The sequence below is a fragment of the Centropristis striata genome, chromosome 20 (genome assembly GCF_030273125.1).
Source record: "Centropristis striata isolate RG_2023a ecotype Rhode Island chromosome 20, C.striata_1.0, whole genome shotgun sequence".
In the NCBI taxonomy this organism is placed as follows: Eukaryota; Metazoa; Chordata; class Actinopteri; order Perciformes; family Serranidae; genus Centropristis; species Centropristis striata.
In genome coordinates, this window is record NC_081536.1 from 12,638,856 (window position 1) to 12,666,595 (window position 27,740).

Genomic DNA, 27,740 nt, shown 5'->3' on the forward strand with positions numbered 1-27,740 from the left:
ACATTTACACATATTAAGAGATGTATACATACATACATACATACATACATACATGGATACATACATACATACATACATACATACATAAGCTAAATTAATGTAAATTCTGATTATTTTCAATAATAAGCAATAATGTTAATAGATATATAATACATACAAAAATAAATGATGAAAAATATTATAGATAGGCCAAGCATGGGTCTCAAATATGATATGTCTATAAAATGGTTTGTGAAAAATAAATAATTTGTGTAAATAATTAATGACTGATAAAAGTAGAATCAAAGAATAATTGCAAGCTATAACAAACTTTACATTCACATATAATCAAATTACTGCCTGGCAGAGTTCTATGAGCTTGACTTTTTGTTCACTCAGCTATTTTCCACAAACTGCCAGATGTTTTTAATAGTTTTTTCCCCCTCTATGTATATAAACAGTAAGGTATTGTATGTTCTGTAGCCAGAACTGTGTAACTCAATTTGTGTTCTCAAATCAGATACATTTTGTTCTTCAGATTTGTGTTTCTTTGTGTTTCAAAGCATAAAATGTACTGTATGTATTTGTTTCCAAGCTAACAGGAGTATATCAGTAAATGGATAGTGTTGCTTATTGGAAACAGTATTTTGTCATATTCTTGACATGTGACTCATTTAAGCTAATAGAGCCCGACTGTTAACGTACATGTTTTGTACCGATTTGAAAACATTTTTTACAGAACATAAGATACAGAAAACAATGCTTAGGGTAATTTAGACATGGTGTTATAGAGGTTTATGATTTTGATTAATTCTTTATTTAAATAGTCAGCAATTTATATTTTTTTTCACACAGTACTGATGTTTATTTACCTATTTATTCTATTTGTTATTATTTTTTACCTCAGTTTTCATTTATAGAATGGATTAAAATGTTGTAAATTGTATATAAAAATTTTATATAATACTCAATATTCTGAACACCTTTGCAGAGTCATATCGATACAAAATCCACATAGAAAAAGGCCTATTTCCATTCAGCTCAAATGTATTATATCTGAATGTCCCCCCCCCCCAAATCTGTGACAGTACCAGTGTCAAAGAAACCACATTGCTAAATATGGAAGCTAAATATATATATATCTTTTTTATAAATCCTTTGATCATTTGCTCATACACATATGCACAAATAATTATTTTACAATCCATATTTCTTATCTTTAGAACAGCTTTTAATGAATATTCATTAGTATTCAGATTGAAGCCTGCTATAGTCATATTTGTCTCCCAGCTGGAGGAGCCATGCATCATTAGTTACTTTGTGTTTCAGCTTCATTAATATCTCCTCTTCCTCTTTGGTCTTTGTTAAAGTCAGAAATTGATGTGTGTATATGTGTGTATGTTTGAAGGTTGAATGTTTCTTCTCTCAGTCCGTCTGTTTGCCCTCTGGGCAGATCACTGCTCCTGAAGTTGTGGCTCTGCAGGTTTTAGCCTGCAGATGGCAGCAGTGTCATGGAGCTCATGTTCTAGTGTTTGGTGTGTGTGCACTGCTGGACAGCCAATGGCTACAGTGTTGTGTTTGATAAAGAATAGTCACCATCTCATTTAAAGTCTGACGGTGGTCAGTGTGCTGCTGTTAAATATTAACAAGGCACAGACATGGATAGGGGCTCTCTCTTCATTTTAAGTTTCTTATTTTTATTTGCTTACCTTGCTAATTCATGTCTTGGTTGTGTTAATCAAATATCTATATATGGCTACTCCAACCATGGAATAAGTCCATGGAATAACTCTTCTGTATTACTGTCTACTTGTGGAGGAGTAATAATAGGATCAGGAAATATCTTAAAAAAATGAAACTGATCACTCAGAAAACCCAGGCAGGTTTTTTTATTGTTAAAGAATGTAAATATGTTCGAGTAGAAACCCTAAATTCAAGCATGAACCTGAAAATGAGCAGAACATGTCATTTTTTAGTAAAAGTAGAAACCACTGAAAATAATATTTCAAGTAAAACGCCTGATTTCAAAATTGTTCCTATAAATAAAAGTACAGAAGTATTACCTGCAACATCTGCTTAATGAAAACTACTCATTATGCAGATATGCTCATTCAAACCATATTATACTATTCAATTAATTGATTTTTTTTAATCACTGCCACATACATGGTTGAGGATTGTATTGTTGTATTTTGTCAATATGGAGCCAATTTCAGGTACTTTGTAAACTAATGGCTGTATTAGTATATTAGTAGTATACCACTGCATTATATGACACAAGCTCCATTTTTGACATTACATAACGTGTTGTGCCTGTTGAACCGTAAGAATGCTTCGAGTGAAAGTCTCAACATACAACTATTAAGGCCCTACAGTATGATGATGCTGAGGAAACATTTATGAAAAGAAAAGCTTATGATTTTTTTTGTATCACACAGAGTCAAACAGCACTGCACTAAAATGTATCATCAACTCAAACTCAAAGTACTCGAATCAAAACTGTGTGATGTTTGAGAGTTTGCAGGAGTTAATTTGAGAGGAGATGCTGCAATTTCCTTTTTCTGCTGTACCCACTTTCCCTCAGTCTGTCTAAACTTTCAATTACAGGTTAAAGCTTGTGCTTATCCAAATGATCCCTACCAGCTTGTGCTTAACTATGGAGTGTCATAACACAGTAAGTCTTACTTTCAGCTGTGGAGAGCCCTCACGGCACATTAAAGGGGAGGGTAAAATAAACAGGTAAATTGTAGGATGCACTCGCCACACTCCATAAGCATAAAACGTCCATCACCATGGATATGGATGATTGCTTTCCTCATTCAGCTGTTTAGTCACCCCACATTATGTTCTGTTTAACCGTAAATGTGCAACATCCCTGGGACAATATGCATGTCATGTTTGTTTGAATTAAATGATGCATTCATATAAAAAAAAAAAAATCAATTATATTAGGTTTGGGACTAATTTATATTCTGTGATCGATGCCAGAAGCCATTATAAAAAGGTAGTGTTTAACGGTTTATGTGCATGACCAAAATTATGTCAAATCAAACTTTATATTATAAAATTAATGATGTTGTATCATCTGTGCTCATGGTGAAGGGCAGAAAATAAATATTAAGTCCTACAATGACGTGAAATTAAGCTCTTGTTCTGTCAGTTTGCCAAGAAATAAGCTGCCCAGACTCCCCCTCCTGCACAGCATCATGCACAGAGCAAATGGCAGTTTGCAATACTTAGCATTAGCTTTTAGCTATTTGCAAGGTTTACAATGTATTACAGTCAGTTTTGATCACCCGATTATCAAAAACTACAGCCTACAAAGTCAACATGGTTAACAGAAGCAGCAAATGCTTTTAGTTTGATCGTAATGTGATGCTGATTTGTCATTGGATAGAATCAGAATATGGCCTCCGTCTTTAATCCAGCACAAGCAGCAGCTTGAAGCCAGTGGCTGAGCTCACAGAGGTCAGCGCCTGTGGTCAACACATTTGAACTTTGATACACAGTACATGCATCACCGCAGGGCCTTTGCAACATACTATTAACATAATGATGGAACAGGCATTTCCATGTCAATGCAAATATGGCTCAAGACAGCACTGGTGCCCTTAAGGGGTTAAACCCTCCATGCAGATAAGCAGATGGAGCAGGAGTGGCTAGTGAGAGGTTGTAGGGCCCAGAATGTCTCTCTTAGCTTAGCCATAACTTTGTTTGCTGGGGTCAGAAGTTTTCTGGAAAAGGAATAAGAAAGTCAGAATTTCAAAAAAATCCTGCATGTGCGCAGGTAGGTGCATGTGCTTCATCTGGATCGTGATTGTGATTTTCATGACATTATATAGCTGAGCTTTTTTGAGAAATATTGTCATGTTTCCTATGCCAGATTGTTGGCATGTAAAGCCCTTTGAGATGACAAAGCCTCCTTTGATTCGAAGCTCTAGATAGCTACATAAATACGAAATGTAATTAGACGCAGCTTTGAGTCTTTTGGCTATGGTTCGAAATATTTTCTCTACAACTTTGAAATGCTTGTATTTATTGTCAGACTCTCTTTTAGAATATTTTTGTTCAGTCTCTTTTCCTTTTTTTTTTTGATGGATTCCACATTTTGAGCACCTCTCAAACAGACCTGTGATTAGCCAGAATATCCTGTCAAAGGCTAGATTTTATAAAGAGGAAGTGCAGGAATCTAGTTTTCTCTCAGACCACTTAAATACAATATGCTGAAATAAAATAAAAAAAAACTGCCAACCCCAGCTTTAAGGCTTAACTGCACATCCCCGAAGCAGAGTGCTTCCACCTGTGCCTCTTCCCTGCTCCTCCCTCTTTCTCCTCCCTTTTTCCTCTCCTTCCCTCCAAAGTCACGTGTTCCCAGTGAATAGAGTGTTGAGTGGGTTTCACCAGCTGGTGCATTTGCCTGCCACATAAATAGTGTTAAAAACAAATCTGTGTGTGTGCGTGTGTCTTTGCCAGATACTTGAGTAGAGTGTCAGTGTCACATCTGCCCTCCAACATTCCTGTGTGCCTTTGTGCTCATATGGCAGCCTGCACAGACTGCTGCTCTGATTCCAAATCTGTGGAAATCAGTATGTTGTCCCTCGTAAAACACACAGACACACAAACTTGATCTTTCATGACATTTTTCTTCTCTGCATCTGGCTCTCATTCATTACAAACCTCGGTTTAGACACAGGGAAGCAGGTGAGGTCAATCAGACAGATTGATCCTCCTGTTGACCTGCTAAAAAAGCCCCAGATTTCCAGTGTGCTTGATGATGCTTCTGACAGTCACTTCATGATCAGGGCAGGTCTTAGGCCTCCTGGGTCTCCATCCTAATGATGGATCCAATCGCTCAGACAGCCTGCAGATCTGGAGCTTCACCGTAGGGTCAATGGTGCAGCAAGTCTACTTCTTAATCTTTCTTTTTGTCTTTTTGTTTGACCTCTCTCCAACTGCCAGCGTGTCGCTTTTTCCCTCCCGCTTCACTGTCTGTCCATTTTTCTGTTTTCTGATCACTGACATTTTGAGACTGCCACTATTTTTAGTCCTTGCGTGAATTCAATTAAGAGCTGCTGGGATTTGATTGAAGTCTCAATTAATACAGCAACACTAAATACAAAAGGTTTTGTCAATTGATAATTGGTGCTAAAAGGGCCTGCCGTGTGAGCTTTTATCTTCTTTGTTTGTGTTGTGTTTCTTGGTAATACGCGTTAATGGACTGCAGCCTGAATTTGGCTCTGCTGTAGGTTCACACACTGGACATCTTGGTGGTAGTGACTCAGACTCCTGGACGGAAACACTTGAAAAAGCACACACACACACACACACACACACACACACACACACACACACATTTATACCACAGGCGGCTGAGTCTTGGCACATATCCTGGACATGTGTCACAGTGTCTAAAACAACAACAACAACACATGCGGATCTCTCATTACGAAGAAGCCACACCCCTCCCTCTAATCACCTCCGTCATACCCCCTGTTGGAAAGCCTCATCTTCCTGCTGGGTACCAGTCAGCTAATCCTGACACTGTGTCACTTTACCGCTGCTTCTTACTATTTCAGTTTGTCTGTCTGGTTGGCTCAACTGATGCCACCTCAGTGTTGCAGACGAGTTTCTCTACATCCTCTGTAAACCTGTCAGATATCTGCAAAGGATCTGACATGCTCTACCTCTCCCACAGTGTCAGGGCTGGAGGTAAAAGAGGTTGGTGTTGAATATGTTAGCTTTCGGGTAGGAAGACAGGTCCCTGAGTGACAGTTTATATTCTGAGAGAAGGTAAAATTACTTTAGTGTCATCCTCCAGGTCTGAAGAGTGAAGCCAATGCAGAAATGCCTTCTCTCTAATGGCCAGCAGGGGGCGACTCCTGGTTGCCATAACAAGACAGATTGTATAGAAAAAGAAGACACATATCCAACTTCTTACTTGATTTATCAACCTTTTTATAATGAGTTTACAGTCTCAACCGCTAGTTTCAAGTCTTCTTCAATACATCATGATGTAAGTGATAGTCCCATTCAGAGTAAAACAGATGATAAAGCAGGGTACGCTTTAGGGAGAGCCTACTTGGTGTTTGACAAGTTGCTACCAGCAGCATAATTTGTAGTGAGTGACAAAGCAGGGTTCTTTTTTTTTCCTTACATGGTGTCAAAATGTAAAAAGCACAAATTAATTGATCATTTAAAAAAAGGAAACATGGCAACATCTATTTTTCTTTTCAATTCTGAGCTGACAAATTATTACTTGAACCACAAGCATGTCATGAACTTGACTTGCCATGTCAAACCTCGCTGATTTCATCCAACAGCAGCAACATCTATGATCACTGTGTACTGGTAAAGTCCATGAATAGCTCCCAACCTGTGGTTTCAGAGCCGCCCTGCTTTGTCATACAGCGCTGCTCAGACAGCAATGATATGTTTTTCAGACATAATGTTTAGTTTTAGGCATTGTGTGTGAACAGTAACTACATAAACTGTGAATAAAAACTATATCGCAGATTTTAAAGAGCAAAAACAGTGTCACAGCATGACAGTTTCCTGTTGTGAGTAGGGGCGGAAACACATGCTTGAATTTGAAAAAAAGAGTGTTTTTTTTCTTTCAAAAGTATCAGACATGATGTAAAATGTGCTCAGGGCATGAAAAGATCCAGTGTCTTCATGACTGTCTGACTGTCTTACTGATTCACAGTCAAACAAAGATCAGCTGAGAGAATCCTTAATGTTTATTTCTCTTGACATCTTTTATGTTTTAGCATTTCAATTTGTGCAGTAATGTTTTATTCTGTTTCCTTTCCTTTATGTTCTATACAGGCCTTCCTTTAAATTCCAGACATATAAATGTTGATCAGCCTGTTTTTCTTCCTTTCTATCATCTCCTAAGCGCACAGCAGCCGGTATTAAACTTTAAACTTTAACCTTTCACCATCAGATCATACACCCTAATCCCTTGTGTGTGCACATATGTGTGTGTGTGGCAGGAGACGGTGTGTTGTTACATCCAGCACTGCTGGGCTGTAATCCTTCATGCTACACTGATCACAAGTCTATTGCCTTAGTTCTTCTTCAGCTCAGTACGTGTATGAACTTATTTGTGGGTGTGTATGTGTGCCTCTGTGTGCTGTCTTTCTAAAACTACAATGTGACTCCAGCTCTCTATTATTCATAGGCTTAGAGAGACGAGCTGTGTGCATGAAAGTTTGGTTGTGTTTTGTGTGTGTGTGTGTGTGTGTGTGTGTGTGTGTGTGTGTGAACATTGTTGAAATAAGTTTGTTTGCTTCACTCACATTTCTCTACAAAAGCCTGCCGGCTGAATTAAAGCCAGAACAAAGAGATGAGTATTCATCGATTGCCTCTAATCCTGCTATAAACTTTCTAAAGATTATGTTTCTCACTTTTATGAGAACACTGTGCTGTTTTTCAACTTGATATATGGGAATTAGTCTGGCTGTGAATGTGCTCAGCACTTGCTAATGTAGAATTTGTGTTGTTGTTGTTGTTGTTATTTCTTCTTCACCACAGGGCATTTCTAATATCTTATATCTGCTACTAGAATGGAGGAATACAGTATAGATTACTCAGTATTTTATAACATGTTGTCAAGAGTCAGAGCATACTTGGCAGGATGATGAAAACTGGGCCTGCAGGCAGCAGACGAGCTCGTCTGACTGCTGTCTGCTCTACTTGCCCACCAGTGTCAACACAAATGTACCTGTAGTGTCTGTGCTTCTGTGAGCTTGACTGTGAGCTGTCTTAATTGGTTCACCATTGTGTTGCAACATGGGGGCCTTACCCAAAAGTTCTTTAAAAACAACCAATGCCAACAGATGTGAGAGGCCACTAAAGTTATGTTACTGCAAACTAATGTAGTGCTCTGAGATGGGTTCAATATTATCTTTCACTAATTTTCACTGGAATTGCAACCTATTAAATCTATATATACTGATGATGAAATGGCAAACTTGTTAGTAAACAATTGTATTTTTATACATCAAACATATATAGATTAACATTACCATTCATTTATTGTACTATTTCATGTGTCCATTTGACAAATGTAATCCAATATTCTGTTTTAGCTCCGTTTTTGTTCTACACCAACTTCTAAGGTGAATATTTGGCTCTTTAGCTGCTTAATTCTCCACATGCTAATCGCTAACTTTTTCAGTCTTCAGTGCCTCACTAAACCACCCTCCTGTATATATCATCTGTGAAAGCTTATTCATATTTAAATTTATGGACCTGTGAAGTTTGCATGTTCTCCCCATGTCAGCATGGGTTCTCACCGGGTGCTCCGGCAGTCTAAAAACATGCACTTAGGTTTAATTGGTGATTCTAAATTGCCCGTAGGTGTGAATCTATCTATATATCTATATATAATCTATATATGTATCTATATGTCAGCCCTGCGATAGTCTGGCCAGGGTGTAAGCAGCCCAATGTCAGCTGGGATCGGCTCCAGCCCCCCGCAACCTGAGTGCAGTTAAGGATAATGAATGGTAACTTCTAGCGGCCATAATGATTATGACAGGGGCAAACGGGGAAGCAACAACAACATTATTATGTAACCTTGTTAGATACTACATCATCTGTAGAATTTTGTCAAATATCTCATAATCTCTCATCTCTGTTTTGGGTTTTTTCAGCATTTTGTGTTTGTGTGTCTCAACTTTGTTACGTTAAGCGACTTTGAGTACCTTTTAAAATCGCTATAAAAATCAAATGTATTTTATTATTTATTATTATCTCCTTTTGGGAGTCACTGGCAAATAAACTATTCTAGGTAGGGTATACTTGTACATCTGTACTTGTACTTGGCACCATAGGCATGTGCAAAACCCTGCATTCACAATTAAAAGTAGGGGAATGAATGCTTGACTGAATCATTGGAGATCCCGGGGAGAGCCAGGAGTCAACATCGATAATTAGTAAGCAATCCCTTATACGATCTTTAATTTTGTGTCAGAAAAAAATCTTTTTCCTTCTGCTTTCCCACATGCTCAGCATCCTGCTGTGTTGCTTGGTTATGTCAGGGCTCTTTACTCTGTCTGACAGCGTTGCATCGACTCTTAAGAGTCCAGAACAGCTCGCTGTCAAACCCCTCACCTGTGCTTTGACCTCACTGTTTGACTTCTAAATGAGAATGAGAGCTCAGAGCCTGCAGAAAGAGAACAAGAATGCTTAGAGGAAGCATCTGCCTGACGTCTGATTGATTTTCTCTCTGACCTAAGGAACACACAGGTGTGTACGTGGATGTAAGCGTGTGTTTTTGTGCCACTCACAAAAATCCATGGAGTCTTGGGTTGCTGTGGTAACGGTAATCACTTTTAATTCAGCATCAGGGAGAAGGAGAGAGGATAAAGGTGGAGTGGCAGCAGTTTAGTAGGGTAATGTGGGAGAAGTGGAGGGAGAAACAATAAAACGTGTCAACAGGGAAAACAAGGTGAGTGTGTTTCCTTGTTTAGTGACTCTACAAGCTTTCACAATGAGTGAGCGGAGACAAGAATGAGAAGGATGGAGACGGAAGGCTTTACATAAATACCTTTTCTCAATGCCACACAGGATTTAAAATCTTCCTTAGCTCTCTGCTGGCAGATAATAATCCGTTCATCAGCTTCTGGTGAGGGCTGGTATTTGTCCAACAATCTCTTCCTCTCTCTCTCCTGTCAACCTTTTTTCCTCTCTTTAAATTTTACCACACCGGCGAAAGGAGGGAAGGATATGAATTATGCATTCCCCCTTTTTTGCCCCATCTCCAAATCCTCCCTATCTGTCTCTTCGTGTACCTTCACTTTTCCTTTTTGCTCCTGCGCTTCACCTCCTCTTCATCCTTTTCCTCGCTGTTATGAAAACCATTAATGAGCGAGCGACAGACAGACAGACAGACAGAAGGAGAAGGACGGTGTGTGATGCTAATTAATGGGTTTGCTTTGTTTCTTCTGTCACTTTACTCAACCTCCCGCTGGCTCACACACGCAAACACACACACATGCTCAGAGGCTGTCTTCTTTATGAGCCATGAGTGGAGGAAAAATAGAAAAAAAAACATCAACAAGATGTGTGGAGTGTGCAGCAAGAGAAAAACCACCACCTGCCACTCAAGCCAGCCTCCTCGGAGTATTACTGCTCACACACATACACAGAAACACACACACACGCACTCTCGCATGTGCGCCGGTCCGTAATTTTCCGCCACACTCCGCTCCCAGCCAATGAGAGGCCAGAACGGGGCTTCTCAGAACGTGAGGAGGAGGAGGAGGCAGAGCTGCTGGCTGATTGACAGCCAGCGCCCTACAGGTGGAGAGAAGAGCGGAGAGAAAGCGAGAGTGGGGGGAGGACGACAGAGCGAGGAAAGAGAAGGGGTGAGTGAGGAGGAGAAAAGAGGCAGCAGCTTCCATATACACACACCTACACACACACACACACACACACACACATACACTCACACTGCTCTGCTCCTACCTTGAGAGCTTGCTTCTCCTTCGGCAGACTATAGCCGGCATCACTATCATTATCACCTCCACCTCCACCACAGCTGCACCAAGATGAGCCAGTGCAGGAAAAGGTGCAAGAGGCAGCTCACCAAGGTGGCTCGCTATTTCTACCACTTCCTTATGGGAACGCTCACCCAAGGTAGGCACCCAAAACTTCCACTTCCACACAGCTTTTGGGTCTGTGAGGTCTTCCACGAGAACAAGTGGAAGTCTTCACTGGAGTTTGTTGTGTATTTAGCAGAGCTGATGCTTCTGTTGCGGATCCATCAGCTAAGTGTGTGTGACAGTTTGTTTTCTACTTGAATGATGGGAGAGCAGATGCACGCTTTATTTGCATAGATCCAAAACAAGCATATTTTTTCAAAGAGCGTGAGTGGACTTGTAGTGTGTGTGTGTGTGTGTGTGTGTGTATACAGTACGTTTGAGTGCTTTGTTTCATCTCCAGACAGAGAGACCATACAAAGCGTAGACATCAAACAGCTAAAAGATAATTCCCTGCATGATATTTACACAATCTGTATGAACATGTAAGTCTGTGTGTATGCTTGTGGGCATATATTTTTCTCCACTTTGCTCACTTCCTATGTATTAGAGTAGAATAACTGTTCAGTATGCACAGGGAGAATTAGAAAGCTGTTTGGGGTTGAATGAACTCACTCTTCCCCTCTTTCTATCTGCCTTTTGACTCCCTCCTCCTCCCTCCCTCCCACAGCTCTGTCCTTCTCTCTCCTCCTCCTCCTCCTCTCTCTAGCAGTCAAACACATTGCCCTCTGGAAGAAAGTGGCATTCCACCTCCATTGAGAAACTCTCAGTGGGAGAAAAGACACACACAGCCTTTTATCCAGCCCTTCAGTCATCTCTCAGTGTGACATGAACTCACATCCTCTTCTCTAGCTCTACCTGTGCAGTTACACGCAATTTAAAACTGCTAAGCTGTGAGCTGAGATTAGAATAAAGTTGTACGAGCGCCATCAAAATCTTTTCTTCATACTTAAAAGCTCTTACTTCCTTTATGTCCTCACACTCTTTGTCCTTCTGAGCTTAGTGCAGGCTGAATAAAGTGTCCTTTGCCAGAAACACCTCCTATAACATTGCCTATTGACAGCCTGCTGCTTAGCTTTACACCCATTTTCCTCTTTTTTTTTCTTGTGAGTGATATTGAGCAGCAGCTCACATTGCCTTGGGGAAGACACAACAGAGTAGGATGGTTCAATTGAATCCCAGCAGTTGATCCTCGAAGGTGGAGATAAAGCAGTGTTTGGATGACCTTGTCAATAGAGCGGTGTGTGAATGCTGATTTGACATCCATGCCGCTCATCTCTACCTCCGCTTTTCTCCTCGTTATCTCCTCAGAGTTTGACATCTGCAGAGCTTCATGTTCGTGCTCTGAAAGCAGCAATTGCACATGTGTGTATATATAAAGAGGCACACACAGACACACATTATAGCCTTTGAGTAACACCGTATATTCACCAAAACAATTACATTAGGTATGATAATCACTTCTGTCATGTGGGAAAGAAACCATAACGAATATTTGTTTTACGATACAGATTATCCTTGGTCGTTAGGGTCTTTACTCACCAGAAGTGTATTTTTGTGCAAATAGTTTGCAAATCAATATCTGTATATGAACTGATGTTTTTGTCCTGAGTACTTTCACAAAGGAATTGCGAAGATTATGCAGCTAAAATCGATGTAACTTTATTTAAAGAACAAGCTCTTGCACTGAGAATAAGGGCATCAACCAATCATGTTATGTGTACTTGTACTCTGTAGTTCTCTCACAGTAAAGCCCCTGCATATAAAGACTGAATAACTGTTTACCAGAGGGAACAAAAATTCACTCAGAGCATTTTGCTAAAAGGAAACTTAATAAAATAGACTGCCAGATGCACCTCCTGGTCAATAGTGTCTGCCTGCATGAATCACTTTGAAACTTTTACTGAACAAAGTTGCAACCCCCATTGCTGCTAGTAATTTTGATGCAAAATATTCTCAGGCAAGTAGTTTGCGTTTTTGTGTTATTTATTTGTCAAACCCTGGTGTATAAAGGCCTTAAAAGTTATACAAACATCTTTATAAAAGCATTTAAAACTCGAACTATCTGATTCAAAAGTGAAAAGATAAACACTAATATATAGCAATCATCGAAACCTTCAAGGATTAGTTGGCTTCAAACAAATTATAAGGCTGATGTTATTCTACATTTTTCTTAGTATTGTTAACAAATCTCATTTAAAGTTGTAGTGAAAGCCCACTACAGCTTGTTTCTCTGAGCCATAGACCTCCATCTGTTGTTCAAAAACTACAAAAAACAACAACACAGGAACTGACCCTTCTTTAAGCCCGACCCTTTTGTTTTTAGATGCTGCTACTCCATCAAGCTGTTGAAGCTTGCATGGAGCCAATAATATCACTAACTTTATTCCCTAAAGATATGTTCTCTAATTTCTGGAAACACAAAAAGCGGTATCAGAGGGAAGCAGACAGAAAGGTCTAGTATGAGTTTGAAGGATATATCCAGGATATCAAACTGACTCAGTGTGCATCCAAGCCGGGAGCAAGACTTCCTGTAAAGGGTTAGGGTTGTTTATTGACTGTTACAATCATTAAAAAGCAAAACCAGCATGAATATATATAGTACCTATATCGTGGCATAGAAGTGCTAGTAATGATGTGCTGCTAATGTGAGCTCCAAGTTAACACATATCTACTTTATTTCCAACCTCTCAGGAACGAGTATCCCTACTCATAATCCCCTGGCACAGCATTTGACCATTACTAGCTGGAAATCCATAAAACCAGCCTGGAAATAAATAATTCTGAAGTAATTGCATAAGAGTCGATGCTAAGCTGTGACTGGCCAGTCTGCCTTTTAGGGGCGGGACTTGGCGAAGGGTCAATTTGCTGTAGTTTATTTTGAATAAATTCTACACACTGCATCCTGCTGCTGTAAATTCTTCACCACTGATGAAAAGAGTTCCAGGCGAATGCAGCATTCTTGATTCATTGACATTTGCTAAAAACTACAGTGAACAGCTTTTTAAAGAAAGTACTACGCCTTTAAAAAAATATAAAACCATGTATTCCTTAGCCATCTTTAAAGTTTTTCTTTTGTTTTTAAAAAAAATAATAGGCTTGGCGCTGCAGATAGCGCTGGGATATTGTAAAAGCATCGACAAACACACTATCTCATTGGTGGTTTTTGATTTTCCTGGTTTATTGATGGTAAGAAAAACAAAGAATAACCCCTGCCTTATTCATTGACCCCTCAAAGAACAAACAAACAAACAAAAAATTTTAGTCCCAAAGCATTTAAAACACTATTACCCAGCCACAGAAAAAAAACTTTGATTACTCTGTTTCATTCAGCAATGAAGCATAGATGTAGTTTTCTTTTAAATATATCTAATTGATTAAAGAATCGACTTTGATTGTGCTAATTAGGTTATTTGCATCCATTAAAATGAATGAAAGGGAATGATTGTAATAACTGATGTTCCGGACATCTGTTGGGGGTCTCATGCGCGCACGCACACACACGGACACACACACGGACACACACACACACACACACACACACACATGCAAACACACACATCTACAAAGTCAGAGGAAGAAATAGAAGCATTGGCAAATTATGGAGTTGGACAGACAGCTAACAACTGTTCAGACAGCTAACAACAGTAACTCCCACAGTCTCAAAGCCCCATACACCGGCTCCCCTCCATCAAGTATTTATTAACAATATTGTGTGTATGTATGTGTGTATATGCACATACACGTCCTTAAGTTTACCCAGAATGGAGTTACCATGACTACTGGCTCCTGTGTGTCTGTACCAATGAGAGAGAGAGAGAGAGCAGGAGAAAGAGAGAGAGAGATGTCTGCTTCAGCGATGGGAGCCAGTAAGGGCTGAACTGTGTAATGGCTGTGCTACACGGGGATTTCATCAAGGCCATTCATAGTTTGGTATTTCAGTATTGTGGCATTTTTGGCCGTGCCAAGGTGCTGAGGGACGTGCCATTTAAGTCGGGCATGGAGAGTCAGAATTTACTCCGCCGTCAAACTGTGCATGAACTCAGCAGTTTAAGCTATGCAAAGAAGTCAGTAGATCAGGTTTAAAAAAAGGACCATTTTTTCTTGTTTGTATACCCCTTCTATAGCCTGATACTGCAGCGTGTTTCTGTATATGTCCATCATTAGTCCTGTCAATTATAGCACTAATGAGAGCCTTCCTCCTCTCCCACCCTGGACCTATACAATGTTTAGGAGCCTGATTGTTTCGGGTTATGGCTCGTTTGTGTGTGTCTATGTGTGTGTGCGCACATTACTGATGACAGTCATTTGTAGTCACCCTCCTTCTTGCCCCTACTTTGCCCACTAATTAGTTTGTTTCATTAGCCTCTGTAGGGGAAACAAGGCCATGCTGGTGTGTGTGTGTGTGTGTGTGTGTGTGTGTCGTCTTCTCCTTCTCTGCCTTAGAGTTTTGTTTATGTCGATTACCTAATAGTGTGACTAGATTTGTTTAGTGCAATTAAGATGTATTAAATACTGTTCATCTTGTTTGCCTGCCCACATAATGTACGCACTCATTAATAAACCAGTTCAGCTACACCATCTGTACACTATCTTCCCTCTGCTGCATGACATTATCTTAGTCTGTAGATGTTGTTTTGGTTTTAGCTGTATAGAAACTCTATGAGCCCCATTGATCTGTCTGTTAGCCACGCTCTTATCTAACATAAACAGTCCAAGCTGACAGCATAGACCTACTGTGCCGTCGCCTCTCCTCATACACCACATCGTGTCACAAACCGCTGCTTTGTGGCGTCATGATATCTCATATAGTATGTCAAGGAGAGTAGAAGGCAATCATTGGTGTTGCTTTTAGCTTATAGATGCTATTTGTATTAAAAATGCTTAATCAAGTCAATAAATAACTGTTAAAACCTAGATAATACAGGCAAAGAGCTTGAATGTGTGTGAGCTGAGGCAGGCTAAATGAAGCATAGCTGCTAATACATGGCACTTGTGATGACACCCACCTCTCACTCAAATTACCATTCACTCCCCGTACAGTTAACGGCAGGGAAATGATCTATAGAGACCAGAACACATTTTATTCCTGCTGTAAAGTTGGACATCTAAACATGTGGGTCAATGGGACTGACTCACTTTTGGAGCCAACCTCAAGTGGCCATTCAAGGAACTGCAGATTTTGGCACTTTTGAATTGACTTTGACTGTTAGAGTTTGGTCAATTTCCAGTTTTATAATAATTTCACATAATGTAGTCCACTTTATACATTGCCACATGTATTCTAAACTAACATCACAGTATCCTTGCCATGGTGAAGACAGAAAATCGGTGTCCTAAAAAATGAATCAGTTAAAACTGCTTTGTAGTTCTGTTGCTGGCTCATATAAATGTGTTTGTATAATCTGTGTTTGACAGGTCGGAAACTGTTCACTGCTATTTTCGTACCTTCACTGCCTTATGAATGGATCAGTCATCCTAATGTCATAGGCCTACTAGAATGATCAATGGTGCATTCACATGCTCATAACCTCATTGTTGAAAGGGAACAATCTGGTCAGTCTGAGTTGTCTGTATATTTTTAACATGTTTACCGTTCAACATAGCATCTGAATGCATTCTGGTTCTGTTTCACAGTCTGTTCACAGTGACAAAGACCGGTTAAATTTTTTCTAATCAAATTTCTTGTGCCCTTACAACTTTAGCTCACAATATCTGTGCACAAGCACGTCGCTTTGGCTTGTAAATTGCTTTAGCTTGTAATGAATAGTCTTAAATCAATATTCATGTCTGAAGATTAATGTGGTGGTAGCTGTGTAATGAGCTGCAATACATGCTGGTCATTACTGCATATTAATTTCTCTCCAGGTGATCCGGATCACGTGTTGCAGAGACCAGCTTCCTGTGACTTATTTATGTAAAAACACACAAAAGCACCTTCCACACGCACATACATATTTCACTTCAAGAAACTTTCCTTGACACTTCACCGTTTACATATGAGCAAGAAATAGTCACATTTATTTCTCTTCAGAGTCATTTGTCATGGGCTTTGACATTTTTCTAAATGAAACTGGGCGTTAGTCCCTCTCTAAAGGCTGTTAGAACTTTGCACTTTCTAATTAATAATTTTTGATTACCTCCCACATGTGCTGCTGTACCTTTCTTGGCCTGAACGCCTATACACCAGTGAGGGTACACGCACGCACACACACACACACACACACAACCAGCTCTGATTGATAGACACACCACATTCATTTCCACATGCTGTTTTCAGTTATAGTACCTTGAAGCTGATTCTCTTTGCAGCTCACTCGTGGCTGTGACCAAAGAGATTTTGTTATGAACCGATAATCTATGAATAAAATATGTTCTGTCCAAGCCATGGCCCCCAATGTAGAGATGCTGAACTTGTTGTGTGTATTTGTGAGAGAGAGATAGTGCTGCTGTTAAACTTTGTATTTCTATCAGGAAAACTTTCTAATACTGTTAGTAGTATTTATGTGTCTCTTTCCCCTTTACACACCTGTTGAGCTGATCGAGTTTAACAGTGTCACCTCTGCACCCTCCCTCTTGTCTCTGATGAATGTCATTACACACCCGTCCATCAAGTCCCTCTCCTTTTGACGAAATTGACATTAAACGTCAATTTTAGGTTGAATGAATAAAACATATGTAGCCTGTGGCGGTAAATTCTGATGAGTGCTTGCAGGGGTTAGCATGTGGGTGTGTGTTTGTGTTGCTGTAGTTGTGTGCCTGCAGTCTACTAAGCCATATCACAGTGTGTGGTAATGGCACTCACAGTGGGAAGGGAATTGTTCATTACCATAAGGATAACTTACGGTACTCCGAGCTAAAGTCCCTTGCTCGTGTGCTGAACCGTGGGGTTAAGAGCAGACACTCTGCTTGGCTGAGCTGAATGTTGTCTCATATCGGTGCATAATAGGCAATATGAAAACCCAGCAGGAAGCAACTCGGATTTGGATAGACTTGAAGGGCAGAAACTGAGAAATACTGTTTATTCATTTACAAGATTTTGTTATACTTCATTTAAGATTATTATTTTACTCACTGCAGTGCCAACTTGTGACCATTGTTTTGTCATGTGATAATCTGTTTTGTCACATTATAAACAATGATCTTAAAAGGAACATATTCAGCTAATTTTCAGGTTCATAAATGTAGTTTGAGTTTCTTCGAGAACATGTTTAGATGCTTTTAATGTTTAGAAACCACTTCCCGGTAGAACACTGGTAGTGCATACCACTGAGGCGGAGTCCTTGTAAGCAGGTGGCCTGGGTTTGAATCCGGCTCGGAGCCCTTTCCTTTCACTCTGTATCTCCCAATATCAAAATAAATAACACTTTATTTTTCTCATAGTGCCCACAGCTGCTGCAGCTCTATTGACCCTCTGTCTAAGATGCTCCGTTGTAGCGCCTGTCCCTTTATGCCCCCCAATCGAAAAAGCCCAGTCTGCTTTGATTAGTCAGCATTTCTTTCACCTCTTTGCTCTTGCTGTCCATTGCTGTCCACCATCATTGCAGCCAGAGCAGCCAGAGGAATGACTGTAATCCAGTATAGCTGGACTTTTTACTGTGGAAATGAACCTATAAAATCTGTCAAACCAAAGACTACACAATCAGACATGTTCCAGCTGCAATGTGATTCGAAATTTGGGAGAAAAGAACAACATTGGCAACCAAGATTACAGGTTCACCTGAGGTTAGCATGTAGCTACATGTAGCCTGTATAGCAGCCCACATTAATCCCCCGCCAAACTACACTGGGGGTATCACACAGGCTAGACCCCCAATTACTTTGTCTTTGACTTTGTGATTGCTATTTCCTAATGTTTCCCCAGCTTCTAAATGTGTAATTGTATTTAATCTGTTATCTATCATAATCCATATTATTCACCAAAACTGAAACAAACTAACTATACAGTGGCCCACTTTAACCCCGGGTATAGTATAGTGGGATAGTGGGGAGGGTATGTAATGTAAACACTGCTCTAATGTGCCTGGAGCAAATGAAGATGTATAGAAACTTGGCACAAACTAATGCAACTCATTTTTGCTCACATGGATTACTTTTACATATGTTAACTGCATTATCTAACACATTGGCCATGTTAAATATGAACATCCAACATAGTAACATTATGACAGAAGGAATAACAGAAAGCATGGTAAATCCCCTTTTATTTTATTTCACTGGCTGCACTGCCAAGTTCTGACAACCGTTTTGTCATTTGATAATCTGTTGTATAACATAAAAAAAGAAGATTTTAAAGTAAGGAACTGAAAAGATAGAAAGCGACTCAGTAGGAAGACACAAAGGGATAGATAGAGACCGAAAAAATGCCACATCCTATCACGTCTGAGTGCTCACATCCATTTTAAGAAGACACTCGTTTAGTCGCCAGACATGTGAAGATTCTCACTTAAATTATCTCACTCGCGCTGATTATTCGCTTCTGTTTCTGTCTGTTGTTGACACCTCCTGACTCTCACATTCACAGCCAAGATAAAAAGATGGCCTAAAAATAAACTCCTGATGGAAGTTCAAGGTCAAAGCCTGTGCAGAAAAAAGTTCCTCTTTGAAGATCTATATTTAAAAATGACATCTCCGTTTCTCACGTGCTGCCAATTTTCTGCACATGCGGTGGCATTCCAGATCAAGTTATTAAAGGGAAAGCGACAGTTGGTTTGTAGTTATTTGTGCACTCCTTGTATGCTGACTAATCCCTCTGTGTATCTGTTGCTTGCTTTCTCATCCTTTGTTTTCTCTGGCACCTATCCCACTGTTTTAGCCCTAATCTGCTCCATGCTGTTCACATTTCGCTCCGTCCCGAGCTGATTGAGTTAGTGCTTTAGCTCGCTCTGCCCGTCAGGTGCTCCAGTGTCTATACCAGAGTGGTGTGTGCACTTTCTACTTCTTATATCTACTTCCAACATGATTTAAAGCAGGTTACAGGCTTCTAACCTCTGACCAGCTCTCTGACTTCCTCTCAAGAACTACTGAGGGAAGACAAGAAGCTAGAAGCGTTGATGTGTGATTCATTTTCAATTCTCGCACAAAGCTAAAGCTAAGGCCGGTGTGAGCTGTATTCTAATTGGATGGTACGGTCCATCAAGCTGTTCTGTCATCCCTCATCTCCCTGGAGAAAAGCACTATCACCTGGTGCAGAGCGGCCTGTTGATCCCCAGCTGCTTGTAGGTCAGTTTGCTGTGCCAGCGGGGCTTTCAGGTGGAAGCCTTGTCCCTGTCACAACCTGACACCCTCCTGCTCCACACTTCCTGTATCGTAACAGCTCTCAGGCCTCTGCTCCCTTCACCTCCATCCATTCCCTCCCTCATCTTCCTCCACCTTTTACAAGAGAGATGTGAAACATCACCTTCATCCATCATGTGTATACACACACACCTCACATGTGCTAAAAATAAACCCCTATTAGCAGCAGTCTGAATGTGGGAGGGGTGAAGGGGGCAAAACTAGGTGTGAAGAGGAGGTGCTGGAGAGAGGCATGAAGAGAAATGTGTGCAGAGAGGACGATGAGAGACTGGAGAAAAGGGTTTTATATTTTATAGTGTGTTTCTTTCACTAGAAGCTCTTCTATGTCCACAAAGAATTGATAAACTCACTCAGAATAAGACCCTGGTGCTTTCTGATGTTGTCTTGGTACTAGGGTCCACAGAACAGTTCCTGAAGCATGTTGTGATGCCTAAGTTTTTGTTGATTATTAGCAGCCATCAGGGATACAGTGGTCAGAAAACACCAATTTCATCCAAGAAGGAAAAGTGTGAAGGTGTCAGCAATTGGCAGCTACTGTACCAGTCCAGCTGTGTGCGACTGTCTCAAAATCCTGTCTTTTGAGCAAACAAAAAGTGCTTCCGAACACAACTCTCGTACACAATGTTTATCTTTTGATAGGTGCTTTATTGCAGCACCAATTTATTGCAAAATGAACTTGTTAAAAGATTGTTCAACTGCAATTTAAGCATACAGAATTATGAATATGTTACACGGTCATTCATAAAGTTTGAACAGTTTTGTTTTCAGACACAATCCTCTGTTAATTAAGGTTTAATTTGTATTGTGATATGTCTGGAAGAGAGTTTTGAGAAGACATACCCATTACCTGTCAAGAATAAATCACATTGTCATAATGTGACTTTATGGTTGAGCAAGTAGTTTAAAACCTATGGGTAACCCCAGCATTAGAAGAAGGAAGAAAATTGCTAATTGCTGCACATCATGTCCCGTGACCTGCAACAAACCTTCAAATCACCAACTCCTGCCTTGAAATAAACTGAGAATATCCTGCAGAGATGTTACTGGAGACACCGATTTTGTAATAGACATATCCATATAAAATATATCTTTTTGTGATAATAGAATCTTACTTTAAATAGGGCAGAAGAAGTTTAAGCAGATGGAGTAAATGTATTTAGTTTACCCATAGTATCACAACAATATTAGCATATGAGCATTGTAGCAAAGCAGCTTGCATGATTAATCTATCAATGCACAGAGAGGGTACATACACAGATAGTGACTTACCAACACACAGATATACAGTGACGTCCACAGAGACAGACACACAGATTATTCTAACATTGTTCAAAACAGGTTGTGGTTAATTTCACAGATGTTCCATAGAGGAATATTTCAGTTGCCATTAGAAAAAAATGCTTTTTTAACCTAAACTTTTTACATTCATTTTACATTCACCTGTGATAGATGCTACTTGATAATGGGCATGCAAGCGAAATCATTCATGGCTCAGTGTGTAATCTATAAGCTTTTTAGCAGCTACCAGTACAGACAGAGCAGGAATAGTCAGCTCCGAATGTCACTGTAGAATATCCAAATCTGGGAAATAAAGCTGTTTTCAGTTCGCCCTCTTTTATCACCAACACGTAATTTTGTTAAAAAGTTAAGGCCTGTTTTTGTTTGAGTTTTCTCTCTTTCTTCTGGCACGGTTATAAAAAGAAGAGGCCAAAATGTCTTGTTTGATCAATTCCTTTAGTGGTTGGAAAGCCGACAATACATCAGAGCAGGAGACAAACAGTGTTTTAGATTTCGCGAGTTCTTTTGTTTGTTCAGAAGCAATGGGAAAAGTCCATTTGTGTTATTTACTTTTTGTTCTATAACCCAACATTAGTTTTATTTGGTCAACAAAAGTTTGTCTGATCTCTTTGCTCCTCTCTGTGTCTCTGTCCATGGTGCTGAAGTACACCTTCTCTCACAAGGCAATCATTGTCTGTTCCTTTTAACCTTCAACGTATCAAGTAGTTTCTTACAGTTACATTGTGTTGCTGTGATTAAACCCCCCCACCCCCCCCCCCACCCCCAACCCCACTCCCACATATCAAACTTGCTGAGTACACAACTTTTGAATCTAATAGGCTGAATCGTCCATTACTTTATCAAATTATCCATTCTAATGCATATCAAGCGAACAGGAACTCCACAGAGACAAGAATACATTAAGATATAGGTTATGCTAAGTGTGCATTATATAAGTAAAATATATATATATATATATATATATATATATATATTAAAGTTAATGTAGTGTACCCTATGTAAATATGACTAGAAGTATTATAGTGCATGTGTTCTTCCAGCACCTTCTCCAAGTCTTTCTCCTTGACCTCTGATTGGTCGAGTGTAGCAAACTCACCTTTTTTCTACTTCTCTACACACTAACATTCATGCTTCCATTATTTTTCAAACCACACTGCATCCATTACCCTCTTTGTCCTCCAGGTTCCCCCCAATTTAACTTTAGGCTGCTCTGTATTCCTTGAAAAAAAGTTACACTGTCAATAGTCACCAACTTAGCCTCACGTTACTCATGATGGCTCCACAGAGTAGCCCTTATTTCTCCTCCCAAATATATGGAGCCCTTTCCCTAACTTTCTTAAAGAAACTTGATTATTTTGCCAAGTCCACCTCGAGAGGCAACAATTTAACAACCATTTTAAAGTTGAACCTCCTCCAGTAAAAGTTTAAAGTTAATTCTATATTACATTTTAATTTGCAGTTTAAAGTTTTGGTGCTACAGACTTAAATTGAATCCAGGTTTCAAATAAAAAGAGAGGTTTAAATATAATCCTTCTTCATTTGAAGCTAGTTTGGTGCAACATGATTTAAAGTTACTTAGCCAGGGTTTAAAAATGAATCCTTGTTGGTGTAACCCAGCCTTAAAAACAAAACTAATCTTTGTCAACAGCCAAGAATAAATATTTTCAAGCTAAGAGAAGCACAATTCCTGTATTATGGCCAGCTGTAAAATCAATGTGAATCACTGATGACATCATCAGCTACATTTGTTTTCCATCAACCGCCCTGGACATTAAAGGCAGTGGGTCAGTTGTTGTTCAAGACTGGAAGGGAGGATTCAGCACTTTAAAACTTATAAACTGAATTGAAATAGTCCCATGTAAAGTCTGGATGAAGGTAGATGGGTGCGTATATGTCGAAGTGAAGGAAATGATGTAGAGAGGAGCCTGCAAGATGAAATGTGTGTAAAATATGCAGATAAAGAGGAGATGAACAGCAGTGTTGCTGTCTGCAATTAATGACTGACGCAAGTTATTGATCTTTCTTTGACATTGATGAAACTCCTTCAGACTCCGTCTCACACACATGCACGCACGCACACACACACACACGCACACACACAGACACACACACAGACACACACACACACACACACACACACACACACACACACACACACACACACACACACACACACACACACACACACACTCATATATAAAGACTTATAGCCCTGATCTGAAATTCAGAACATTCAATTTACACCTTAATGACTTGTTCTCAATTTTTCAGTTTTCAGGGGAAATTTTTAGTAGTATTTTGATAAATAATTAATTTTCTAATCAGCTCTTTCCAGCCAGCCCCTCAGTCATTAAAGCCTAACTAACTCTATGGAAGTGTATTTCCCATCCTTGGTTGACAAGTTCCCCTGGCAGGTGGATAAATTTACTGCTAACTATAGCTATCAGAGCAGTGAATAAATCTAAGCTAACTATAGCTATTAAAGGCCTCAGGGATCTCTCAGTTACCCTGCTGTATGGGTGTGAGCACTATGTGTACACCTGACACTCTACTTCCAATGCAAAGCTCAGTTTGAGGGTTTGTTTTTGCAGCCCTACACAAGATCCATAGAAGAGCTTTTTATGTGAAAGCAGGTTATTATAGAATTGTGCATAGCGTAATGTAATAAAACTTTGAATTAGTGACATTTAATTTATGCTCCCTCATGGTAGATTACATTATGTTTCCATGGAACTATTTATAGATGTATTGCTGCCCCAGCAAAGGACATGATGCCATGGCTCTGATGCAAGTAATGAGTACATATTAATTAAAATGTATTTATTTTAAACTGTGTATGAGAGTAATAATACAGTTTGTAGTCGGTTGTATGATAATTCACTAGATGTAGTGAGAAACACAACTTCTCCACTGTTTTAGTGGCTGACTGAGCACATCTGTGCAGTCAAAGTTGATTAAAGGTGAACTCTGTGAACCTGTGAATCCACCTGAGGCGGCTGAAGATCACAGCGAGTCCATCTGTAAGGCATTAATAGCAGTGAAAGAGAAACAGCAAATATTTTTAAATGGGAAATGTAGCTGGATCAGGATGTTTATTAAGGTAAAAAATGCTCAGTCGCTTTTGGAAATCATGATCAGTCTTGTTGATCCTAATGCACTGATGATAACATTTGTAACCCTTCTAGCGCTCACATTATCTTTTCTTTTATCACACCATCATTCTCTTATTTTTATCCCTCCAAACTGGTGACAGCTTGGGCTGGAGGCATTATGTTTTTGAGTTTCGTCCATCCCATATCTCGTAATATCTCAGGAACACCTGGAGGGAATTTCTTTAAATCTGGCTCAAACATCCACTGCGACCTAAGGATGAACTGTATGGATTTATTCTAGATCCTTATTTATTATTAATACATGTTCCTGTTGTCTATATTTGAACTGTGACATAAACAGTGACAATTCGTCTGTAAAAACAATATTACAATAGTATTTAATAATACTCCTATTGTTCAACTGTATGTTTCAATCTAAAAAAAAAATAAAAAATAAAAAATAAAAAATAAAAATAAAATAATAATACTAGGACTGCATTATAATTGATTAATATGTATCACTATTTAACTTAATTTAGTAATTGTTCAAAAACATTGAGTAATTTAAAAAGTAGTGAAAAATATTAACCAAAAGTTCCCAGTGACCAATTTAAAACCCTAAATCCCAAAACATTTCAAATTTGTCTGGACAACAGTTTAAAAAAAAAAAACCAAGAGTGAATTCACTATAACATAACTAAAACAATTAATGGATCATAAAAAAAGAAGTTGCTGTTGTTTAGCTCTAACAAATACTGTAGATGTTTGAGTTAAAACAACACTGTGTGACATTAAGTCTTACATTTATGAACCCCCCGACGTGCACGATTAATGGACAGACAGTCCCCATAAAGTTCATGTTATGGTTACTAAGTTGTTAGTGGGGATGATTGAGAGCTGACACATTAGGGCACTGCTGTATTTTAATATGGTTCTGTCCCCACAAAGAAATATGAATATAAACATCACAGTGTAATCTCACCTCATCCATCAAAGATGTGCCACTAGAAAAAGAAAAAGCAGGTAAAGCATCTGACACCTCGACAAATTGGAAAGTGGTTGGCATGATGTGAATGATAATGAGCTGTTTTGTCATGGTTGGTGCATGTTGTTTTCTCACCATGAGCTGATCAATCCACCTGGAGGATGACAGAGAGCCACAGCAGCCTTTGTGTGTGCAGAGTTTAAATAAGATCATTCTCAGCTGCTCAAACTATCCAAAGTAAAGTAGCAAAACACTATACATTATTTGCTTACATACAGTATATTTTGGACTAATTTAAAGGAACACTAAATATATAGCCCATCTTTTATTTTTCTTTTATTTTTCCCCGTCTTTCTTCCTGCTCATGTCACACTATTGGTAATGGACAGCAGTGGATGAGAACAAAGAAAGAATGCACACCAGGCCTATTCACCAGGGAGGTCGGTGGTCAGAGGCACTAAAAGTCTGATGGTCCCCAACTGGGACAGAGCTGTCTGTTCCACTCAGCCATCCAGGCATGAGGACGCCAGGCCTCGGACAGGGACGACCTTGAGAGGCCGTGCCGCTGACCTCTAGTCAACATGACAGAGAGGGAGCAAGAAGGGGTGAGAAGAGGGTTAGAGAGAGGGAAAGTAGATGGAGGTGAGGCAGGAGGCAATACGAGTGAAGTGGTACATAAAGAGAGAAGGAAATGAAGTTGAAGGAATATTTCATGACCATTTGTAGATCAATTATTCACCTTGTGTTTCCTTAATTTCTTGAGGAAAATTTCAAACATCCTTGGTGAAATGACTTAACTGGGGGCCATTTTTAACAACAGTAAACTTGTTTGGAAAGTACTAAACATTTGACTGGATAAATGTATGTAAAGTTATGAAAGTTTAAAACGGATGTTTAGATGTAGTTTTGTTATTGTTAAATGTGGACCCAATTTACTTCAATTCTTTAAGGATTTAGTCAGTTTTTGGATTCTTCATTCACGGCAGAGGCATGAAAGAAGAAGTTTTCTTCAGAAATTCAAGGTAACACAAATGTCCGGTTTTTACAATGACATGTTCCTTTAAGCAGGAGGACACCCAAACCTGGGCTACATGGTGGTGTAGTGGTTACAGCAAGAGGGTTGCCATTTTGACTCCGGCCTGAAGCTCTTCTTTATGGAGTTTACATGTTCTCCCCGTGTCAATGTGGGTTCTCTCTGCGTCCTCTGGCTTCCGCCCACAGTCCAAATACATGCAGCTTAGGTTTAAATGGTGACTCTAAATTGCCCATAAAAGTGAATGAAAGTATGAATGGTTGTTTGTCTCTATGTGTCAGCTCAGTCAGCCCAATGTCAGCTGGGATTGGCTCCAGTCCCCTGTGACCCGAGTTTGGATGTGGTTGAGGAGAATGAATGAATGAATGAATGAATGAATGAAACCCAAACCTACTAATAGGCAATAAAACCACTTGATTAAGGTTAGGGTAAAATAACAAAGTTGGCCTTTAAAAACAACTACTTCTGCACCCCCCCCCCCCCCCCCCCCCCCCCCCCAATTTGATACACACAGCGAGTGAGTTGGAGTGAGACCAGACAGAAAAAAGATTATATTTACACTTTTTCAAATTCTCAGAACACAGTCAGAACAGCAGGCGTCAATGTGGACTAAACTATGCATCACATTACATATCTTTAACACAAAATGCATTCAATGACCACATTTTTGAAAGTTCCTGAACTATTGTCTCACTCAAACTCAACAACCACCAAACCTCTGTGTATTTACACTAGATTTTTCACGTTTATGTACTATTGTGAATACTGTTAAATATACAGTCAAAACCCCCCAAAAAATCGATTTAGTGACTCATGTTAGTGATGATGATACAAAACTTTTCTTGGATAAATAAAGACTAAAAATAATATACAAACAACAAACACGTTAAATAAATAAATAATAAATAAATAGATGAATAAAAATGTCCCTCCCCGCTGAGACTTCATCACCACCGCTCTTGATTGACAACATTGCTCGACGTCTCTCTCCCTCTCCGTTACTGTAAATGTGTCACTTGCTAGTCACTTTCTCGAGTGGCACTTGTCTGTCATCTTTTTCGCGCTGCATTGACTTGATGTCTGTCATTCAGTTGTGTGCTCCAGAAATATGTTTGTGTGTGTAAGTAACCGTGCCTCTGGGTGGTTGTCACAGTTCTGAGATGATATGTCATTCAAGGAGAACACACAGAAAACACAGACAGACACACACAGGAAACATTTAAACCTTATTTGATGTTTTGTATCCAAAGAAAGCAGTGATACTCCTTTTACTCTTCTAAAACAAGAAAATTATAATCCAAAAAGTTCTTTGAAATTCTGATCATTCATGCTTCTGCCTTGTGTTGTATTTGCAATTTCCTTGTGATTTATGCACGAACCACTAATTATTTGCTACGTAGATGTAAAACAAGAAAAAGGGCACAAAAAGGTAAAGATTTGGCAGTGATTAACTTTTTTAAGGAGAGGCAACTTGTTCCAGCTTTGCACTCTTGATCAAATACAATATT

General features: G+C 39.4%; 1 protein-coding gene across 3 annotated transcripts in view; it reads left to right on the forward strand.

Annotated features, from left to right (window-relative positions):
• The window catches only part of LOC131993150 (Kv channel-interacting protein 2-like), a 104,972-nt gene that overhangs the window by 36,588 nt on the left and 40,644 nt on the right, over window positions 1-27,740 (forward strand). Inside the window, exon 1 of one of the 3 annotated variants that reach the window (XM_059358910.1) lies at window positions 10,484-10,623. The exons of the other annotated variants lie outside the window; for them this stretch is intronic. Coding sequence (XP_059214893.1) covers window positions 10,536-10,623 — 88 coding nt within the window. The 5' untranslated portion in view covers window positions 10,484-10,535. Of the gene's footprint in view, window positions 1-10,483; window positions 10,624-27,740 lie in introns of those variants that run through there. 3 annotated transcript variants of the gene reach the window in all.